We start from the raw sequence: 23,271 nt of genomic DNA, 5'->3' as shown, positions 1-23,271 counted from the left end.
TGGTGTCAGCCCCTGGCTCTTGCGCTATACTGTTTAAGACGGTTACATTATTTAATGTCTCCTTTAGCATTAGCTCCCTATCACGGGCAGACCTAATATTTTCACCGGTCCCCCCTACATCAGGAATGTTGGCCCCAAGGGACACTACCTTGTCATCCCCCACAAGGACAGAGAAGGGAAACCCATCAGACTCTGAGTGTGGTGACAGTTCTTTAGGGGCGACCCGTCTCTTAATCGAGCACTGTCACCCTCCCCCAAATGTCCCAAAACAAACAAAAGTCCTGGCCTATAATAATGGGGTGCAGTAAGTCCTAGACCACGCCACGTGGGACTCAGTACCTTGGCCCATTCCAATGTCCACTCTGGCCACTGGATAGCCTTTAGCATCCTCATGAAAGCAATTGACGTCAACCTTCTTTCCATGGATGAGCTAGAGAGGAAATGTGGCCCTCACGAGGGTCAACAAACTTTCTAAGCCTAGCAGTCCAGTCACTTGCCGACCATTCCCCATTACGGGACAAGCTTGTGGCCCCTTGTTGCGTGGAAAGATCACACTGCAAACTGGATACACATAGTATGAACAGTGGCAACCCAGGCTACAGTCCATCTGCTCGGAAGTCAGAGGACAATGGGGGGCTATATGGCCTGGACCGTGATATTTCCAGCATATATTGCCAGCTGGGACCTTTGGTATAACCTCCCCTGAGCCTTTTGACCTTGTACGCCCCACCCCTTTTTTGGGTTCCCCAAGGAACCATTGACCCCGTGATATCTTTCGAACAGTCTGACCAGGTCATCTGCATTCCGGGGATCCCCCTGGGCAACCCAAGTCTGTATTGGCCTCGGAAAGTAGTGCACAAACCGGTAGATTACCACTCGCTCTACCATCTGCGCAGATGTCAGCTGCTGGCCTCTGATAGGCCGGCGGCTGGCGCTGGTATTGCTATGCACAGAGCCGGTCTCTGCGCAGCAATACACTGCAATACAGCGCTGATATCGGCGGCTGCGGCCACGATCGTTACAGGGTCCATGCCTGCGGGCCACAGGTGCAGAAAGGACGCTGAGGGAATGGAGGACAGGTGAGAATATATATTATTTTCTCTGTCATGTGAAATACAGCACAGGGGACCTGTACTCAGTATGGGGGGACGGGGACCCTGAGCGCAGTATGGGGGGACGGGGACGGGGACCATGAGCACAGTATGGGGGGGACGGGGACCCTGAGCGCTGTATGGGGGGGGGGATCCTGAGCGCTGTATGGGGTGGGCTGGGATCCTGATAGCTGTATGGGGGTGGGGCGGGGACCCTGAGTGCAGTATGGGGGGACGGGGACTCTGTGCGAAGTATGGTGGAGGCGGCCCTGTGCGCAGTATGGGGGGGGACATGTCTGCAAGATGGGGACCTGGATGGGGGACATGTCTGCAACATAAGGACCAGGATGGGGGACAATGTCTGCAATATGGGGGACCATGTCTGCAATATGGGGGACCTGGATGGGGGACCATGTCTGCAATATGGGGGGACCTGGATTGAGGACCATGTCTGCAATATGGGGGACCTGGATGGGGGACCATGTCTGCAATATGGGGACCATGTCTGCAATATGAAGGCCATGTCTGCAATATGGGGGACCTGGATGGGGGACCATGTCTGCAATATGGGGGACCATGTCGGTAATATGGGGGACCATGTCTGCAATATGGAGGACCTGGATGGGAGACCATGTCTGCTGGATGGGGGACCATGTCTGCAATATGGGGGACCTGGATGGGAGACCATGTCTGCAATATGGGGGACCTGGAGGGGAGACCATGTCTGCAATATGGGGACCAGTTCAAAAGGTGTATAGAAAATAAAATGGTATCACTAAAAATGTCACTTTGTCATGCAAATAATGCGGCCCCCCAAATTAAATGTTTTTCCGTGTGCGGCCCATATGCCCTGCTGAGTTTGAGACCCCTGGTCTAGGACAACCACTTCTGTGATACATACTTCCCATCAACTATGTGTCCGAAAGCCACCTTACATCATCTTAGACCGAACAAGGAGTTAATGGCTGAAATACATACAAACATGTATACAGCCATAGTGAGGTAATGAAGGTGCATAGAAACTGACAGCTTCCTTCATGCACATACACTCCCATCATCATTCATCTTACTGACCCAGAACTCGCTCTATTTAGATGGTACTAATAGATAACTCAGGATATAGTAATCAGAAGCTTCATGGTTAAGGTGAAGAGAGTCTTGATTTCTAGGATATTTACTGCTTTGTGGATTAATAAGTACACTGCGGGGACCCCCAACCAAACCCCGACGCTCAGCCCCCCTACCACCGCCCCTTTCCTTGCCAATAATGTACCACGTACAACTGGATGGATGAGGATCAGTCACAGCTTTATTAACTATTTCCATTCATTTTATTAGAAAGGCATTTCATTTTTTCCAAAAATTCGCTCGTTGCCCCATGCCCTGTGTCTCCACACAGTCAAGTCGGCCAACAAGTGGAACTTTCTAACATGTCCTTTCTTTATTTCCAGGCCATGGAGGATCCTGCATACCTGCATGCAGGACTCCGACCCCCACCCATCTCGCTTAACGCTTGCTCGACTCCGTCTTGGAGCCCTGACAAAAATATATCCAGACCAATATCAGTTAAGGGAACTCCATCGGGCATTATAAGGCCTGTTTTATCCCCTTCCAGTTGTCGGTGTCGTTTACAAATTTTTCCATCCGTGCGTTGATTATCCGCTTTGTTCGTTCAAAGGCCGCGCTGTCTCGAGCACCTCGTCATACCACTCTCGGCACTATCTCCGACCACACTATCGTTAATTTTGGGAAAAATGCTCTGAAGCGCCCCGTGTCTAGCTTCATCATTGTAATTAATTCTACACTCTTGTAATGGCCAAGGTCGTTTCCCCCGGCGTGTATGACTAAGATGACCAGACCTCTTGCCCCTTTCCCTATTCCGATCACCTCTAGGAGTACCTGTGGCCATTACAGGTCTCTAATGCCTCTCCAGTTGAAATATGTCTCATGAAACCCCAAGTTCCTCCCGCCTGGGCGGACTTTTGCCCTTTTTTCTGCCCAGTATATGTATGAGTGGCCTATAACCCAAACTGTTGGCTTCGTGTCACCTGGAAGAAAACAAACCACGTTAAGATAACAAGTCCGGTCTTATGTATCTCACGAAACAAGCGGATAGCCATCTCCCTATCCTTTGAACTTCCAGTTCTGACAGTCCTGCTCTTGCTGCTTCCATGGCTGCGCCTATGCGGAATGAGTGCGTTCCGTACTCTTTAGGGGAATTCCCTGCTGATGTTAGGTGTGAGGACTTGGCCACTTACTAAATACTTTTCCAGCACTGAGCACCCATTTTCATCGATCTTATTTTTGCATTTTGTTAGAAATTTGCTTGCTGTGTTTTGTTAGTGATTTGTTTGCTCATCAGTTCAATCTCAGGTATCCATTCCATTCAGTGACCTTATCTCAGGGGCCTTGGACCATTGTTCTTTAAGCCAAGGGACCCCTTATGTAGAGGGAAAGAGTGGACACAGTGGAGCTGTCACCACAACGCTAAGGGGGAGGGTGTCATCACTTCTGACCTTTGGAGGGGGCTGACCCCAGGGAGGAAAACAGACACATGCTTGAGTGAGAGTTGTGTGGAAGGATTGAAGGAAGAGGATGGAGACTGTAGACTTGGAAGGATGGATGGATAAACATGTTACCATTATGGATTATGTCGCTTGGATTTAAACTTTCTTCAAAGGACTGCTGCTACTGGATACCTGTGCTTTCATTGTTTTATCTGCCGTCTAGAGGATCATGGACTGTGGCTACAGACTATACTGGCTGGAGATACAAAATCTGTGGGCCAAACAAAAGTTGGGAGACAGTGAGTATGGCCTTATACAAAGCCAGTGGAACTTCTGAACCCAGATTGGGAATTTGAGGACGGAGAGCTGTATTTTGGCCATTTACCTGGAATTCCTTTATTACCATGGCTGTGATCAATAAAATATTGACGCATCGTTAACCTGCCAAGGTGACTACTTACAACCCACAACCTCAGATCTCTACAAGTGATGGCAAGCGGTGGGATCACCTGTCTCTGGACAGCATACCAGAGAAAGTTACTGAGCGGTTACTTGGCGGAAGAGATGTCAGACTCCATCTACTAGAGGCTCAAGAAGGAGGAGCTGAGAACTCTTTGCTCTGGGAGAGAGCTAGAGTGGTTGCCAGAGAATAACCGTGCGACCCTAATACAACGCTTAGGACGATTGGGACCGTGAACCGCCACAGGAGGAGGTCAGTTCAGACGTGGAGGAGGGCATCTCCGTGGAGGGACCACAGCCCAGGGCTGTCATCCACATGGCAGAGGATGAACCAACTGAGTTGAGGCGGCTGCTGGACGCACTAGGAGAGCGGGCCACGGAGATGGAGTGGACGGTAGTGCTAAGCAAATATCTGGGTGTGCATGTAGCAATACCCCCACCCGCCCCAGTGCAGAGGACAATGGATAACAGGAGAGAGGGGCCTACATCTTTAAGGTACCGAGATATACCACAGTTTAATGAGGACACCTCAGATATTGATGAACATCTCCGGTTATTTGAGAACCTCTTCCTGCTGCATGAGGTGTCAGTCAGTGACTGGCCCAGATTTTTGAGCGTTGGCCTGACCGGAAAAGCAAGAGAAGCTTTTAATAACTTGTGTTCGGTGGATCAGAGGAATGCCGTCACGCCAGAAACCTACCGGAGGAAGTTTCGGGAGACTGACAAGCCCACTGCACACACACATCGGGAGTTTGCCAACACGCTACGTATGGCATGCACTCGGCGGATAGAAGGTCTGGGGGCTCGGGAAGCAGAACATGTAATGGACATAATCATGTTGGAACAATTTATGTCAAAGCTCCCAGGTAATTTAAAAGAATGGGTGGCAGATAGAAAACCACTCAGCCTGGATGAGGCTGCCAGATTGGCTGATGATTGGTCTGCCAATCGACCCGGGCAACGTAGAAGTACAGCCCCAGTGAGTCGGGAACCAGGGCTTACACGGAGGCCAGTGAGACCCATGGACCACCGAGAGGAGGCACATTAGGCATTTATTAAATATTCATTGGAACTGGTATCTTGTTAATGGGGATCCGTCGATGTGTGATAGGAAGAAATTGCTTTGTGGTCTGATGGCTATATAGTGCTGGCCAAAAGTATTGGCACCCCTGCAATTCTGTCAGATAATACTCAGTTTCTTCCTGAAAATGATTGCAATCACAAATTCTTTGGTCTTATTATCTTCATTTAATTTGCTTGCAAGGAAAAAACACAAATGAGAATGAAGCAAAAATCAAATCATTGATCATTTCACACAAAACTCCAAAAAAGGGCCGGACAAAAGTATTGGCACCCTCAGCCTAATACTTGGTTGCACAACCTTTAGCCAAAATAACTGCGAACAACCGCTTCCGGTAACCATCAATGAGTTTCTTACAATGCTCTGCTGGAATTGTAGACCATTCTTCTTTGGCAAACTGCTCCAGGTCCCTGATATTTGAAGGGTGCCTTCTCCAAACGGCCATTTTGAGATCTCTCCACAGGTGTTCTATGGGGTTCAGGTCTGGACTCATTGCTGGCCACCTTAGAAGTCTCCAGTGCTTTCTCTCAAACCATTTTATAGTGCTTTTGGAAGTGTGTTTTGGGTCATTGTCCTGCTGGAAGACCCATGACCTCTGAGGGAGACCCAGCTTTCTCACACTGGGCCCTACATTATGCTGCAAAATTTGTTGGTAGTGTTCAGACTTCATAATGCCATGCACACGGTCAAGCAGTCCAGTGCCAGAGGCAGCAAAGCAACCCCAAAACATCAGGGAACCTCCGCCATGTTTGACTGTAGGGACCGTGTTCTTTTCTTTGAATGCCTCTTTTTTTTTCCTGTACACTCTATGTTGATGCTTTTTCCCAAAAAGCTCTACTTTTGTCTCATCTGACCAGAGAACATTCTTCCAAAACGTTTTAGGCTTTCTCAGGTAAGTTTTGGCGAACTCTAGCCTGGCTTTTTTATGTTTAAGGGTAAGAAGTGGGGTCTTCTTGGGTATCCTACCATACAGTCCCTTTTCATTCAGACGCCGACGGATAGTATGGGTTGACACTGTTGTACCCTCGGACTGCAGGGCAGCTTGAACTTGTTTGGATGTTAGTCGAGGTTCTTTATCCACCATCCGCACAATCATGCGTTGAAATCTCTCGTCAATTTTTCTTTTCCGTCCACATCTAGGGAGGTTAGCCACAGTGCTATGGGCTTTAAACTTCTTGATGACACTGCGCACGGAAGACACAGGAACATTCAGGTCTTTGGAGATGGACTTGTAGCCTTGAGATTGCTCATGCTTCCTCACAATTTGGTTTCTCAAGTCCTCAGACAGTTCTTTGGTCTTCTTTCTTTTCTCCATGCTCAATGTGGTACACACAAGGACACAAGACAGAGGTTGAGTCAACTTTAATCCATGTTAACTGGCTGCAAGTGTGATTTAGCTATTGCCAACACCTGTTAGGTGCCACAGGTAAGTTACAGGTGCTGTTAATTACACGAATTAGAGAAGCATCACATGATTTTTCAAACAGTGCCAATACTTTTGTCCACCCCCTTTTTTAGGTTTGGTGTGGAATTATATCCAATTTGGCTTTAGGACAATTCTTTTTGTGTTTTTTTCATTAAAGACAAATTAAATGAAGATAATAATACCAAAGAATTTGTGATTGCAATCATTTTCAGGAAGAAACTGAGTATTATTTGACAGAATTGCTGGGGTGCCAATACTTTTGGCCAGCACTGTATATCTTTTAGGTTTTATAACCGGACAAAGTGTCCCTTTTGTGGGTTGTACAAGCACCCAAGTGCCCCTGCCAGCTGGCTCCGTTTTGGATTTACGCATGCATATTGCATTATTGGCTTCGACAACGTCCTGGTGTAACTAATAAGCCTCCGCTGGCGCTATTTTTGGATTGAGGTACTAATTCATCTATTCGCATCGCCCCAAAGAAGGCGATCGCAAATGCGGTAGACAGTAGTGTCGCTTCAAATTGTGAGTGGCATATTACTGATGTTAGGGATATGATGTGGGAGAGCAATTTTAATGATACCGGACACCTGCACTCCTTGCTTGGCTGAGCCCTTTTCCACCCTTTTAAGGCTTGTCTAATGATGTTTTTTTTTTGTCACGTCTCCACAATTCAGAGTTGGAAATGAAATGCCCCTCCGGCCAGCCACCGCTGCGCCGACGCCCCTGACAAGCCTCTCATTATTAGCTGGTGGAGAAATTATATGGGGACTTCTAACCTGGCTTGGTCACATTGGTCAACCCGTCAGCCTGCCACTAATCGTGTCCACTCTTCCCATGCCTTACCGTATTGCTTGCCACGTCGACGGGGTGACTGACGCTCGGATTAATGGCATCAGCTGTTCACCACTAGATCCTATAGGGATGGGGGGCAAAAGGAGCTCTCTGAAAACCTGCCAATTGTGATAAAGCGTTAATAGTAGTATAGTAGACCTAGCACTGGGAGAGACGATGCCATCTTGTTTATACAGTGCACTAGGCTGGTGTTTTTTGTTATGAAACGTATATTTTTGTTCGCCAGGCGCGTGCCCCATAGTTCTGTTGCTGCCACTATCGGGAAGAGTTCAAGAAGTGTCTGTATTTTTGTCAGTCCTTGTTCTGACCAATAAGGAGGCCATAAGCCCGTGCACCATTGGTTATCTAATATTGCTGCATAATCGCCCGATTCTGCCACCCCGGTGAATAATTTTAACTCAATGTTGGACTGTTCTGCTGACATGAATAACGTGTGACTGTTGAATGATTGTAAAAAGGTTTTCCACACCTCTAAGTCCACCAGTAGCTGCCTGTTGATTCTGATTCTGTGATTCGCTTTTGATGTCTTTTTTGTAGCGAACGATAAGAAAAAACCCTGTCGATTGGCATCACCCGGCTCGCAAACATGAGAAGGCCTAGTAACACTTGCATCTGCTGTAGCGTTACTTTCCTTACTGCGCAAAATCCCTCGATCAGGTGTAATGTTTTTTGTATTTTTTCCGTTGGGAGGTGGAACAACCTTTCCGTTGTGTCGATTTCGATGCCCAAGAATGATAGCTTAGTTGTGGGGTCTACAGTTTTTGTTGGGCATAAAGGGACTCCGAACCGTCACGAGATGTTTGTGAATTAGTTCAGTACTGATTGGCATTGGTTTGAGTTTTTGGGTCTGATGAATAGGGAGTCATCTAGATAATGTGTGACGGACCTATTGCTGGTTTCGTACCTCTGCACCCATTTCAGGAAGGAACTGAATAACTAAGTAATAGCAAGATATTGAACAACCCATTGGGAGGCAAGTGTCGTAGAAGTAGTCGTTGTCCACTAGGCATCCCAACAGGTGGTAGCAATCTGGGTGTACTGGTAGTAGGCAAAAGGCACATTCTATGTCTGATTTAGCGAGCAGCGCTCCCGGCCCCACATCGCGTACTAACATTACTGCTCTGTCGAAAGACGCGTAGGAGACCGAGGCGTCTTCCGACGAAGTACCGTTGTTCACAGACTCTCCTTTCGGGTAAAACAAATGGTGGATCAGGAGAAATGAAGCTGACTCTTTTTGGGGGATTATTCCCAATTAGGTAACTCTTAGATTACTGAATGGTGGTTTTGGGAAGGGGCCCGCTATTCTGCCCAGAGCTACTTCTTTTTGGATTTTTTTTTTAAGTATTTCGGGGTGCTCTCTTGCTGATTTTAGGTTATTTGAAAAAGTGGGTGATTTAGTGAGCTTGAATGGGCTGAAAAAACCGTATGTGAAACCGAAACGTAAGTGCCCCGCCGCGTCTTTTCTAGGATATCTGTAGCCAAAGGCCCTTCGTGGCTACGCTCATAGGGGTCCTTGGATTCTGCCTGTGGGAGTTTAATTGATAATTTGCTTGCGGGATGAGAACATTTTGCCGTGGGGTGGGCTCCCCCGCAGGCTGAGCATTCGTGTTTGTATCTGCATAAGGTGTAAAAATGACAATGTCCCTCGTTATACTGCCAGCAGGCCCCTGGTCTTCGTACGGCCACTGAATTTGGCCTGCTGTTGTCGGTTGTCCAGTAGTTGCTGTTGGAAAGGGATGGTGTTTTTGTGATAGCATTAGTCGTAGCCAAACGTCTGTAGTTTTTACCCCCCCCAGCCTAGCTGTGGTTGAAGGGGCAACCGCCTCCGGAACTCTTTGTCGTAGCGCCACCATGCTGAACCGCCGTGGGCTTTGTATGAGTTATACACCATAACTTGGTATATGAATAATTCCGAACAGCGTTCCGGATGCTTTGGGCCCATAATGCAAACGCTTGTAGCCAGTTACTCATTGTTTTTGCGACCTTTTGTTTGTGTTTGTCGAACGGTCTGTCGGCTATCCTTCTCTGTTTGCTATAGTATGCTGGTCAGCGGATACGAGTGACCATATGTCGATGTACTCGTTATTCCATGTTTTGGTTTCCTCATCTATGTGTGATCCTAATGGACTAATCCCACAAAAGAATGCGTCCTTGTGCACGCAAGCTAATGGCGGTGTAACTTTTGTTGTATTATTTGTCGGGCCTGGCGGCACTGATAGTTGTTCAACTAGGGCTTTAAGGGCCGCTATCAAGTGTGTGTTACTAATTCCCCTTCCAGTTATATCGCACTCACCCATTCCTGCGGCTGGAGGAGGGTCTCCGATGTGTGGAGGAACGCCGTCACCAGTCTCGTTCACGCTCGATTCTAGGACCACCAGGGAAAAAGGAAGGACATCTAGGACATCACCTTATTTTTATAACCATGGGACGGCTTGTGGCAGCCATCCCTGTCACTTCATTGGTCCCTTCAGGGACTTCCTATCTTTAAGGGGAAGTCAGTAAGGGGCAGCGAAGCGGGATCACCAATCGCCATGGCCCGGGGAGGGGCCACCGCAGTCAAAGGCTCTTTCCTTATTTAGTGCAACGCCTGCCATAATGTGTGGTTGCTCATTTTTGTCTTTTGCCAGTTGATGGATGCTATCCCCTTGTGTATGAGTGCCTGGATGTCAGGGGAATATCTTTGTCTGCAGAATTATTGTGCAACTAATTGGAAACAGTCAGAAGTGCCAAACATGGAGTCTGTCAGCTTCTTGACCTGTGGGCGATCCATTGTCCTTCACCGTAAATCTCCCATTTAAGAAGGGCCCACAAGTTGTCACTAGGGTTAGGTCGGGTGAAGAGGGAGCTGCTCTCCTTACACCTTGTACAGACACGGCTCCGCTCCGTACACCTCGTACACACATGGCTCCGCTCCGTACGTCTCCAACACACGGCTCCTCCCTGTACACCTTGTACACACATGGCTCCACTCCGTACACCTCGTACACGCGCGGCTCCACTCCGTTGACCTCGTACACGCGCAGCTCTACTCCTTACACCTCGTACACGCGCGGCTCTGCTCCTTACACCTCGTACACGCGCGGCTCCGCTCCGTACACCTCGTACACGCCCGGCTCCGCTCCGTACACCTCGTACACGCCCGGCTCCGCTCCTTGCACCTCGTACACACGCGGCTCTGCTCCTTACACCTCGTACACACACGGCTCTGCTCCGTGCACCTCGTACACGCCCGGCTCCGCTCCTTGCACCTCGTACACACACGGCTTCGCTCCTTGCACCTCGTACACGCGCGGCTCTGCTCCTTACACCTCGTACACACGCGGCTCTGCTCCTTACACCTCGTACACGCCCGGCTCCGCTCCTTGCACCTCGTACACACACGGCTCCGCTCCTTGCACCTCGTACACGCGCGGCTCCGCTCCGTGCACCTCGCACACGCGCGGCTCCGCTCCGTGCACCTCGTACAGACGTGGTTCCGCTCCATAAACCTCGTACAGAGGTGAGTCCGCTCCATACACCTCGTACACAGGTGAGTCCGCTCCGTACACCTCGTACACACGTGGCTCCGCTCCGTACACCTCGTACACACGTGGCTCCGCTCCGTACACCTCATACACACGTGGCTCCGCTCCGTACACCTCATACACACGTGGCTCCGCTCCGTACACCTCGTACACACGTGGCTCCGCTCCGTACACCTCGTACACACGTGGCTCCGCTCCGTACACCTCGTACACACGTGGCTTCGCTCCGTACACCTCGTACACAGATGGCTCCGCTCCGTACACCTCGTACACAGATGGCTCCACTCCGTACACCTCGTACACATATGACTCCGTTCCGTACACCTCGTACACACACGGCTTCGCTCCGTACACCTCGTACACAGATGGCTCCGCTCCGTACACCTCGTACACAGATGGCTCCACTCCGTACACCTCGTACACATATGACTGCGTTCCGTACACCTCGTACACACGCGGCTTCGCTCCGTACACCTCGTACACAGATGGCTCCGCTCCGTACACCTCGTACACATATGACTCCGTTCCGTACACCTCGTACACACGCGGCTTCGCTCCGTACACCTCGTACACATGTGACGTCCTCTCCTCGAAAAGCCCTTTTTGTTTACCCTGGGAGATGGGGGACTCGGTGTCGGGTCCTGTAATGGAGAGATGGGGTACAGCCGTGGCCCGGACCCGACCCGTGCTCTGGGCCGTCACATTAAAAAGGATGGTGTGGGCTTATCCGGGTTGAGTGGCTGATTTACGACTACGCCACCTGTGGCACCTGGTGAAGGCCACCAGCGCCGCTGCAGTCCGCTGAGGCATGGTGTTATGGCGGCCAAAGTTATTACTACTCCCCACAGACAGAGCAAGGCCTCAGGGCAGAGGGACAGGATGGAGGGGGTAGTAGTAGAGGAGAACGGGCGCTGCGTCTTGCGGTGTGGCGCAGAATAAACAGTCCGGAGGCCATAAGGGTGAACTACCAAGGCTTTACTCACTTTAGAGATGGCAGAAGGAAGGCGACTCCCTGCTCCCCGCGGAGTCCTGGGGTCCGACAACCTCAGAGTAAGTCCAGCATTCAGTCGGGACCCTACACCAGAGTGTTCCTGAACTACAGACCGAATCCTTTCCTGTCCGTGTGTGTAGATAGGCCGGGTCTCCCTCTGAGCTCCTCTCAGAACAAGGGCACGGGTGGCAGCTCCACTCCGTCCGATACCCGGTGGGATCCTCTGGGCCTACCGGGCTTTCCCGACCAGGACATGGAGTAGCAAGGTCGGGTGTCGGGGGCCGGTACCCCTCTTACAGCCGGACTCCCTCTGAAATGGCTTTTTATTAAATATGAAATTTAACGTGTAACTAACTTGTAAGTCCTCCACCCTCACCCACTAACTGGTTCCCCAGTCTCCTTGTAACCAGGGGAGCAGCACCTAGTGCATACTAGCCCCCTCTGGTGAAGAAATGTGGAGTTGGATGCAAAGGTTGGGTCATGACTATCACACTGTTCTTACCTCAGAGGAGGAACACTACACTCCATTAGAGAAGTGCAGCATCCCTGTGGCGGTCGAACCCTCAGGGGCGCCACACACACACACGGCTCCGCTCCGTACACCTCGTACACATATGGCTCCGCTCTGTACACCTCGTACACGCGCGGCTCCGCTCCGTACACCTCGTACACGCGCGGCTCTGCTCCGTACACCTCGTACACGCGCGGCTCTGCTCCGTACACCTCGTACACGCGCGGCTCTGCTCCGTACACCTCATACACTCGCGGCTCTGCTCTGTACACACACGGCTTCGCTCCGTACACCTCGTACACACGCGGCTCAGCTCCGTACACCTCGTACACACGCGGCTCAGCTCCGTACACCTCGTACACACCCGGCTCAGCTCCGTACACTTCATACACTCGCGGCTCCGCTCCGTACACCTCGTACACACGCGGCTCCACTCCGTACACCTCGTACACATATGGCTCCGCTCTGTACACCTCGTACACGCGCGGCTCCGCTTTGTACACCTCGTACACACGCGGCTCCGCTCCGTACACCTCATACACGCGCGGCTCCGCTCCGTACACCTCGTACACACGCGGCTCCACTTCGTACACGCACGGCTCTGCTCCGTACACCTAGTACACTCGTGGCTCCGCTCCGTACACCTCGTACACATATGGCTCTGCTCCGTACACCTCGTACACACGTGGCTCCGCTCTGTACACCTCGTACACTCGTGGCTCCACTCCGTACACCTCGTACACACGCGGCTCTGCTCCGTACACCTCGTACACACGCGGCTCTGCTCCGTACACCTCGTACACGCACTGCTCTGCTCCGTACACCTCGTACACACGCGGCTCTGCTACATCCACACTGTAAACCCCTCCTGACCCCACACATAAACTTCAGCTCATCCAGCACCATGACAACCAGCACAGCAGAGTCCTGCATCCACTGAGGCCCCTGATCATGTGACCCCTGACTCCTCCCCTCCTGTGACCTCATCACAGGTCCTGTGCGCACAGAGCAGCCATATATGTGGTGGCGGCTCTGCAGGTGGAGGTATGTGGAGTCTCCATTACTCTCTAGCAGGATTCGTGTTCGGTCTCTTGGACGTCGCCTTCTTCTCGTGTTCTTCATGTAATGAAGGCTCCTCCACACGTCTCCGGCAGCCGCTCCCTGGATCACGCGCAGCACATTGAGGCCATTAGTGAACGATCCTTTTCCTTTTCTCGTTAATGTGAAGAAATGAGTTTGTTGTGAAATCGCCCAGAAGTGAGAATCTCCCTAATAACAGACGGAGTCCTGTGACCTCACTATAACACCCGTCTCCAGCCTCAGAGCAGACAGGACTTTGGGGTCTTATCTGCTGTTTCAGGTCACTTCTTCTAACTGTTTCCACCTGAAGGGGTTAAAGAAGCTGAATGTGTGAACAGCTAGTTGTTCATCATTATCTTCCATCTTCTAGAAAATTTACCTTAAACCTTAGTGGATGGAGAAGGACAAGAAGATGATGGCGGAGAGGATATTCCACCTCACCCTAGAGATCCTCTTCCGGCTTACTGGAGAGGTGAGAGATTCTGATGACGTCACATTACATCATTCTTATCTATGGGAATAACAGATGGACAGAACTGGAGAGGTGAGGACTCTGGAAATGTCTGGAGGGAAATTTATTAATGTGTCTCTCCATAACCAGGATTACACAGTAGTGAAGACGACCTCTAGTGAGCGCTGTCAGGACCCTGTGTCTGAGGGATGGGGAAGACCCCTGAGCCCAATCACGGGGCTTCCACCTCACCCCCTGATACATGAGGACATCAATGACCAGAAGATCCTAGAACTCATCTACAAGATGATTGAGCTGCTGACTGGAGAGGTGACACTGCTGGGAATGCTGGGACATTATACAGTAACGCTATGAAGGGATCGGGAGGATGACGGTATCATTGTATGTGTCAGGTTCCTATAAGGTGTCAGGATGTCGCTGTCTATTTCTCCATGGAGGAGTGGGAGTATTTAGAAGGACACAAAGATCTGTACAAGGACGTCATGATGGAGGTTCCCCAGCCCCTCACATCACCAGGTAATAGACAGGACTAAATACACACGGCCTATAATTATCTGTATGTAAAGAATGAATTCAGTCCCTTATGTATTTCCCCCAGATCTATCCAGTAAGAGGACAACACCAGAGAGATGTCCCCATCCTCTTCTTCCACAGGACTGTAAACAAGAAGACCCCAATGTTCCTCAGGATCATCAGGTAGATGGAGAGAAGGTGTCATGAGATCTCCCCTTTGATGTGTAGACAGCTGTGAAGGTCTTGTGTTCAGTCTTGTTTTATCCACCAGTATTATATGTTTTATACTTGTGTAATGAGAACGGTGGAGATGGCAGGATTAGAGATGATCATAGATGGGACTTCTCCATCTGTCTGTGACTTTTACAATATTTGTTTCAGGGTGAAGATCTGACCCATATTAATACTACAGAGACATATGTGAGGGGTGATGAGCGGTGTAAAGAGGAGATTCCTACATATGACCACCCAGGTGAGTAGAGACCACTAAATGCAGAGAAGTCACAGATCCTGTGGTCATTATATTATGAGTTTGATCACACAAGTAATTGACGTGCATTTTTCTTACCGATAGATTTGATGCATAACAAAAAAAACACATTTTTTTTCACCTTTTTTGATTAACGCATTTTGGCAGCAAAGTTTCAGTGGTGAAATGGGATTTTATTTGCTGCAGAAAGGCACCATGTCTCCAATTGTAATGTAGTTGTGAGTTGTCAGATTACAGCTGAATGTCAAGAATAGAGCCGGGTCACACACAGAAGTCAGACAGGTGGACATCTAAGGCCACGACCCCACGCGATCAGTATTCGGTCAGTATTTTTTCTCAGGAGTGGGAGACAAAACCAGGTGAGGAGCAATCATAGAAAAGGTATAATAGAAACAAGTGCACCTATCCTGCATTTATCACCCACTCCTGGGTTTGGCTCCCACCCATGAGAATAAAATACTGACCAAATACTGATAGTGGGGCCGTAGCCTAAGCTGGAGAATCAAGTCAAGGTCAATATCTAGCAGCATTACACGTCCCGGAAGGGAAGTCAAGTGAGAAGCCAAACCGTTTTGAGGTCAACAATAAGTATTGTGGTATAGCGACAAGCTTGGCTGTATGCGGAGGTAAAACACATGATACTGTCTCTTTAAATTTTCGAGTTGGCTTATTTAGCAGTCATAAACTACCCTGGAGTCCATAAAGAAACACTGCCTAGTCGGCAAAAGAGACAAAACAAAATACAACACTTGCATCACGGTCCCTATCTCGGCCAAGGTCTGGCCACTCACAAATTAGTCACACACAGGTTCAGCACAGCATGTGCTAGCTCCTTCCTGGAGCAAAATTTCCCCAGGTACTGACCACACCTAAGTGTGAGGGCTGGCTATTTAAAGCCCAGACACTCCCCTGATTGGAGGTATGGTGGATAACATCCCTCTCTGCACTTTTGTTATCCACTGAAAACATTCCCTTGTAAATGTGGTTCTATTAACTCTCTCTGCACCTGCTTGTGCAGGAGAACTTGCATGTTTTCACATCTCTGAGCTTAAGAGTCTCAGCAACACATACCTTCCTTCTGACACACTACGAGTGACTTTGTCATAGTATGTAGGCAGATCAGGAAAGGATTTAGAAGTAGAGTCAGGTAATCTAGTAAACACCAGGTAACCGCTTAACTAAAAATTAGTAATAACAGATTTGTTCATTTGGCACATACACAATGAACTAAGTGACCCTGTGGATTTAGTGCAGCATCTCTACCAGTGCAACCATGGACTATGTTGCGAAGGCTGGTTAGAAAAGTGACAGTGAAGGAGCATGCCAATGCCAGAACATTTCATTTTTTTTGCGCTGTTCCAATACACACAAAGGAAATAAACATGTTTAATTTCAATAATTTTCTGGGAAAAATACTTCATTTTCTGGAACAAGTTCAAGGGTGCCAACACTTTCGGCCATGACTGTTGTGGTAGATCAGCTCACTCAGCTTCACATGGAGGTAGACACAAGAAAGCTGTCTCTTTAAAACTTTCAGTGGTTTATTCAAGCACGGCATAAACCATTGTATAGTCCATTAACATAAACACGGGCCTTCTGGCATAACAGAAAAATAAAAGAAAATGTATAGTACAGTCCATAGGCCTGCGGGGATCCACCCGCTCAGGGTTAAAAAAAACACCCAGTTCAGTTTAGCAACACCCGAGCGCCTCTCCAGAGACACTGAACAACACATGATTCAACAGGCTAACTATTTATATTTCAGACCACACCCTGGGTTGGAGATAATGGTGAGCGACCTCCCACCCATGCTATGGTCATTCACAAAAAACCCAGCCCTTTTAAAATGGCCAATTAACCCCTCTCAACACAGTGTGCTGGAGAAAAACTGCTAGGTTTCAAATCACTGAAGCAAATAGCCTCAGTGACACATATTTCCCCTCCAGTACTTTGCCAGTGACTTTGTCACTAATTCCCCCACCCTCCTCTTCCCAAAGCCGAGCGTTTTGGCACCTTTAGTCACCAAACAGGGAAGTCTGGACAGGGAATCTGCATTACCGTGTAGCTTCCCGGGCCTGTGCTCCACATGAAAACTAAAGTCCTGTAGGGCTAGAAACCACCTAGTCACCTGGGCTTTCTTCCCCATTTTTACTCTCATCCATCTCAGGGACGCATGATCTGACACTAGCCTCAACTTTCGGCTTAACAGGTAATACCTCAGGGTGTCAATTGCCCATTTGATGGCCAGGCGTAGTTTTTCTCCTTCCCCCATGACGGCACCACGGAGAGAGGGGATCCGCCCTTCAATAACAGGAGACCTACAGATAAAAACGGCGGTACCTGTCTCCCACATCAGTTGGTTTCCTGTCCTTGACGGGGAACCTACAGTCGGTGTACTTATAGGAAAAGAAAGGCATACTTGAAGTGCAAAAAAAAAGAAGACATTGTGGGATTCAAGGCACGGCCAGACCTATTAAGGCAGCTGGGGTTCCCTGCCTCGGCTGGTATGGTGTCCTGAAGCACCACTGCTGGGGTCAGCGGGCCTCCAGGGTGTGCAGGGAGACACAGTGGTAAGAAGTCCAACGTGCGCTGCCCCTCCCGGAATCTCCATGGACTCTACAGGTGCTGGTGTGGACGCGAACCCGGAACTTCCGGGTTTCATTGTGCAGGCACGGGGATTCACCAGGGGCGCATCCTTATGATGCAGCGCCGCAATGCAAGACTGGGTAGCCAGTCTGCGCATGCGGCGTGTCAGCCCACACAAGGCTATGAGCCGGGCATCCCCACGGCGGGACGGTCCGGCAGGTAATATGTTTAAAAAACATATATATGTGAATATATTGTTGAGGGAACAAGATATCCTGATTGTCCCGTACCTGGACGATTTTCTGATAAAAGGCAGTTATTTTCAACATTGCAAGAACCAACTAGGGAAGGTCACAGATTCCTTGACCAACTTAGGCTGGCTTTTTAATCTAAAGAAATACAAAACCCGAGCCAAATCAAATACAGGAATATCTGGGCATAGTGTTAGATTAAAAAAATCAGGAGTGTCGCCTCCTGGCAGAAAAAAAAGCAGAAGATCATAGCTCAGATATCGCGGATAAGGGACTGTGACTCTACAGAAAGCCATGTCCCTCCTAGGTTCCATGACTGCCTGTATTTCGGCCGTTCAATGGGCTCAGGTGCATACCAGAGATTTGCAATGGGAAATCTTAGGAGCCAAAAACTCTCTAAAAGGGCATTTAGAAGGTTCGCTAACCTTGTCGTCAAAAACTGTACTTTCTCTGGGGTTGTGGTTGAGAATAGATAAAGTAACCCGGGATATTCTATGGGTGATCTCAGTCTCTCAGGTTCTGACCACAGATGCAATACCCAGGGGTTGGGGGACTCACTTGAACAACCAGTTAGCTCAGGGGTTCTGGACAGAGGGCCTAAGATCAGTATCCTCAAACATGAAGGAGCTTCTAGCAGTAAAGTTCGCCCTTTTAGAATTCTTAGACACTCTGCAGGGTCACCACGTAAGAGTGTTCTCAGAAACCGGGTAGTAGTAGCATACCTGAATCACCAGGGAGAAACCCGGTCACACCTCTAATGGAAGTAACAGAGTCCATCTTCCAGTTCGCCAAGAGCAATTTAGGGTCTCTATCGGCTCTCCACATAAGAGGGTCAGAAAACCACAGAGCAGACTTCCTGAGCCGGACCCAGTTGAGACAGTATCATGGTGTAGGGGGAATGCTTGTGAGGAAATGGCAGATACGGGCACGGTGAGCAGGGAAAACTAGTCTATCCCTAGACTGGGAACCATGAATAGCCCTGACGCCGAAAATATCTCTGATGGTGAGATGGCTCGGGTCTCCACCCTAAGCCCTAACTCCTCCACAAGCCCTGTGCTAATCCACCTCACCTCCCTCCACTGAAATAGATACAGCAACTTCAAAGGAAAGAACTTCAGCGGCACTAACGAACAGGTCAGCACGACTTCCAGGTAGAGAGTGAAACTCTATCAGCAGCACCACTTGGTGGAAGGAGAGGCTACTTAAAGGCTAGGGGGAGGAGACTCACACATTAACTCACATCGACCAGGACATCTGCCATTAACTCATGCAGTACTAGGGGAAATAACACAGTTAAAGTAACTGCGGCATCTAGAATAGACCGCACATACTTAGCGCTAGACAGTGCGTGACAGACAGGGCGAGTGGGAACTAAAACAGTCAGTATTCAATCAGATTGTAAAGATATGGGGACATCCTTCCATAGACCTATTCGCCAACAGTCCGAACAGGAAGGTAGACGCATTCTGCTCAATAGACCCCAAGAGGGAATTCCATAGCTTTAGACGCCTTCTTGAACCCATGAAACCACCCTCTAGCCTATGCTTTTCCTCCGATTGCCCTGATTCCGGCCGACTGAGAAAGATCAGAGAAGACAAAGCAAGAGTAATCTTGATAGTCCCCTTCTGGCCGAAGAGGACGTGGTTTTCTTGGCTGAGGATGATATCTATCTCCGACCCCTGGGTACTCCCAGAACTTCCTGGTCTTCTTTCCCAGGGACCGGTCCTTCAACCTCAGGTAACAAACTTGCACATGACAGCCTTTAATTTGAGAGGGCTCTCCTAGGGGATAAAGGGTTTACCCCAAACTTAATCTCCACGTTACTACAAAGTAGGAAACCCATAATCACCAAACTTGGAGGAAGTTCATCTTCAGGTTCCAGGTTAGAAGGAGGGGTTCCACTAACAGTCATTTTAGAATTTCTACAGAGGGGGTTGGAACAGGGCCTAGCTACAAGCACCTTAAAGGTTCAAGTCGAAGGATTAGGGGCCCTATACAATTGCGACCTGGCCAGGAATGAATGGATATCTAGATTCAGCAAGGCATCGACTAGATCTAGACCCATTCCCACTCGGAACAGTTCCTTGGGATTTAAACTTAGTCCTTACAGCTCTAAACAAACCTCCCTTTGAACCTTTGGCAGATGCATCTCTAAAAATCCTATCCCTTAAGACATCACTTTTAGTAGCTCTCACGTCAGTGCGTAGAGTCAGTGACATCCAGGCAATATCTGCAGGCCCTCCCTTCACACAAATCTTGGAGGATAGGGTTATTCTTAAAACCGACCCAGCCTACCTACCAAAAGTGGTGTCACGATTCCATAGAACTCAGGAGGTCACCCTCCCTTCCTTTTGCCATAATCCCAAGAACAAGGGAGAAAAGGACCTACATACATTAGATGTCAGAAGGATAGGGCTCTCTTTGTGTGCTTCCAGGGACCTCGGAGGGGGCAAAAAGCTTCCAAAAGCACGTTGGCAAGATGCATAAGAGACGCCATGGACGCGCCCCCAGGGCCGTGGGGTACTCGGCAGTCGGGCCTCTGGTTGCCGGGGGATATCACGGTGGCTGGCCCGGTCCGTGACCCAGGGCGGTCAGTGAAATTGGGGAATACTTTTATATGGGTTTTTTGGGATTATTCGTGACGCCACCTGTGGTGTCTGGTGAGGATCACCAGTGCTGCAACAGTCCTCTGAGGCAGATGATAGGGCAGCTTGAGATGGAACGGCTCCTCACAGGTGGAGCAGGCCTCAGGGCAGTGTAGATGAATTGAGGAGGTACGCTGGGTGTTGTAGTGCAGGGAGGGAAATGGCACCGGCGAAATAAAGGAGCGGAGGCAGTTCAGTGCAGTCATCCGAGATTTACTCACAGTTCTTAGACAGTCCACAGGTGCACTGTAATGGTGCAAGCCTCCCGCGTCGCTCTGCGTTCAGTCCTTCCTCAGGCAGCTCGGGTGTACCTGGCAGAACCCCACTTTCTTATGTACCTCTCAAGACCGACTTCACGCTGGGTCTTACTCCCTCCTGCCCTGCGCTTCCCACTGTGAATCCTGTTCGGGTGCTGCGAGGTCCCCCCTGTCGGTCGGAGTTGCACAGACCTGCTTGACCTTACTTGGATTGAAGTGAGGGTTTGGCTTCTGGCTATAGAAGTCAGAAGCCTCCGGTTTTTCCAGCCGAGGCTTGAAGCTGCACGACGGGGCCAGGGGCCGGTCCCCTTCTTGCGGCCTAGATTCTCCTGACACCTGGCAGGTTCGGGGTGTACAGGTGCCGCCTGCACTCGCCGTACCCCCTAGGATCCCCTCTTCAGAACGGAGCTTCCTCCCTGCTCCCCTCCTGGGCCTCTGAGGCTAGGCCCTGCTTGGGGAGCAGAGCTCTGACAGAGACTCTGCTCCCTGACTGTCTTCACTCTCTCCTCTCACTGACTGGACTGCACTATTCTAAGATGGCTTCTTTTTATATCTTTACTGTATGAGTGCTCCCCTAAACTACTTCCTCCATCCACACCCACTACTGGTTCCCCCTACCTTTGGGTTCCCCCCACTCCAGCCAGGGACGGGGCTCAGCAGCTGCGCTCTGCATGTCGCCCCTCCAGCCGGCCTGGAGCAGTGTAGTGTTGGATGCAGGTGTTTGGGGTTCCGGGCAGCACTCCCTCCTTACCTGAGTGTAGGGAGGCACCACACCTCTGAGTGAGGTGCAGTACCTCTGTGGCGACTGAACCCTCAGGGGTGCCACACCTTCACTCTGGCATACTTCTCATGTGGGAAAGCCGCCCTGGAGAAAGTGGAAGCTCACTCAACTGCAGTGGCAGCCTCCTGGGCGGAAAGAGCCGGTGCCTTGATAGAACAGATATGTAGAGCTGCAACTTGGTCTTCCCCCTCTACATTTTTAAATCACTATCGGCTGGATCTAGCCTCTTCTTCAGACCTTACTTTTGGCAGAAGGGTTCTGGAAGTGGTGGTCCTTCCCTAATGATACCGGGGAAGGAGAAAGACGTAGTTACTTACCGGTAACGAGATTTCTCAGAGCCAATGATGGCACCCTTACATTCCCTCCCTTCACGTGTGGGTGTGCACACTTATTTTCATTATTTATATGTAGTCACATGGTGTAACTGATAAGCTTCATAATAATGTTGAATTTTGTGTTATTAACCTGGAGGGCTTCTCGTGCTCTGTAAACAACTGATGCTGGAGAGAGGTACTGCCCTTTTTAGCTGTAGGTTTCCTGTCCTTGAAGGGCGTATCCCCTCTTTCCGTGGTGCCGTCATGGGCTCTGAGAAATCCTGTTACCGGTAACTAGCTACGTGTTTCTCACTGGCAAAACGTTTTCTACTTAAGTACAAGATGGGATGTTCCTCCCCGTTTACTACTTGGGACATCACAGCTCCCAACCTGACCTCTGAGGCGTCCGTCTGGACCACGAATTCCTTGCTGAAGTCAGGTGTGATCAAGATCGGCAGCTTAAACAGAGTGAGCTTCAATTCTTGGAACTCCATCTCAGCTTCAGAAGACCATCTGACCATCGCCGACATCATGCCCTTAAGAAGGTCAATCAGGGGTGCAGCTATCATAGCGAAATTCGAGATAAATGGCCGATAGTATCCCACAATTCCAAGATACGCCCACACCTGTTTTGCGGTCAATTCTGGATCATCTCTACCTTATTTACTTGTGGCCTGATTTCGCCCCATCTGACTATATATTGTGACAGACAGTAGCCCTGCAGTTGGTTGCAGGAGATCTCTACGTTTGGCATTACAGACATCTTCTTAGAGACTAATATACCACAAAAAGAACCAGACTTTGATATAAATCATGCTAACTCCATTATTAAGCATTTTGCTTAGAAAAACAGAGTAATTACACATGCAGCAATTTTTGTGAAAAAGTGTAAATCCATTTATTTTACATATATGCTGACAAACAATTAAAAACAGTTATTTAGCAGACAGTGAGCCGTAGTGGATGATGAACCGATCAATTGGGGTGGTTTGCAGGTTTACAAGTATATATCCTGAGTGGCATTAACATCAATCAAATCACATTGCAGTAAACGGTTTAACACCAGTCTTTTTTAGTAATCAGAAGGGCTTTATCTTCCCCTCTCCACGGGAGGTAGCTAGCAGCAGGCAGAGAAAACACAAAAAGTCACAGTTTAACAGCACACCATTATTTATATATATATATATATATATATATATATATATATCTATCTATATCTCAGTCTATGCCTCAAGTGCAATCATAAATGCAGGCTGCAGACTATCAGTGCTCATGTACCCAGTGCATAGTTACCCTGTGCTGAAATCTCAAACCCCAGTTAGTGTCACCTCACTGAATCAAGCAAGAATATCTCATTTTACGGTGTTGTATTACATGCTATTACCAGTCTGGAAAGCTGTTAAGACCCACTTACCACGTGACCCCTGGCCCCAATGTGCA

At 49.3% G+C, this 23,271-nt stretch overlaps 1 protein-coding gene across 1 annotated transcript; it reads left to right on the top strand.

Moving 5' to 3' along the window:
- The first annotated feature begins 13,849 nt into the window (after positions 1-13,849).
- LOC141197719 (oocyte zinc finger protein XlCOF29-like) lies at positions 13,850-22,015 on the top strand. Its single transcript, XM_073662802.1, has 3 exons — positions 13,850-13,994; positions 14,124-14,303; positions 21,929-22,015. Exons 1-3 carry the CDS (start codon positions 13,917-13,919, stop codon positions 22,013-22,015), a joined length of 345 nt encoding a protein of 114 aa, XP_073518903.1. The 5' UTR covers positions 13,850-13,916.
- The last annotated feature ends 1,256 nt before the right edge of the window (positions 22,016-23,271 follow it).

The sequence above is a fragment of the Phyllobates terribilis genome, unplaced genomic scaffold, assembly GCF_046119375.1.
Source record: "Phyllobates terribilis strain yellow unplaced genomic scaffold, ASM4611937v1 Scaffold_86__1_contigs__length_6382490, whole genome shotgun sequence".
Classification (NCBI taxonomy): Eukaryota; Metazoa; Chordata; class Amphibia; order Anura; family Dendrobatidae; genus Phyllobates; species Phyllobates terribilis.
The sequence above is the reverse complement of the archived record's forward strand: the minus strand, read 5'-3'. Positions and strand labels throughout refer to the sequence as shown.

What these genes read in the sequence shown, in the direction of transcription:
- LOC141197719 (XM_073662802.1), top strand. Translation starts at nt 13,917, where the DNA reads ATGGAGAAGGACAAGAAGATGATGGCGGAGAGGATATTCCACCTCACC. An exon ending in TCTTCCGGCTTACTGGAGAG is followed by an intron (nt 13,995 to 14,123) that starts GTGAGAGATTCT and finishes CTCCATAACCAG; the next exon opens with GATTACACAGTAGTGAAGAC. An exon ending in TTGAGCTGCTGACTGGAGAG is followed by an intron (nt 14,304 to 21,928) that starts GTGACACTGCTG and finishes ATTTATATGTAG; the next exon opens with TCACATGGTGTAACTGATAA.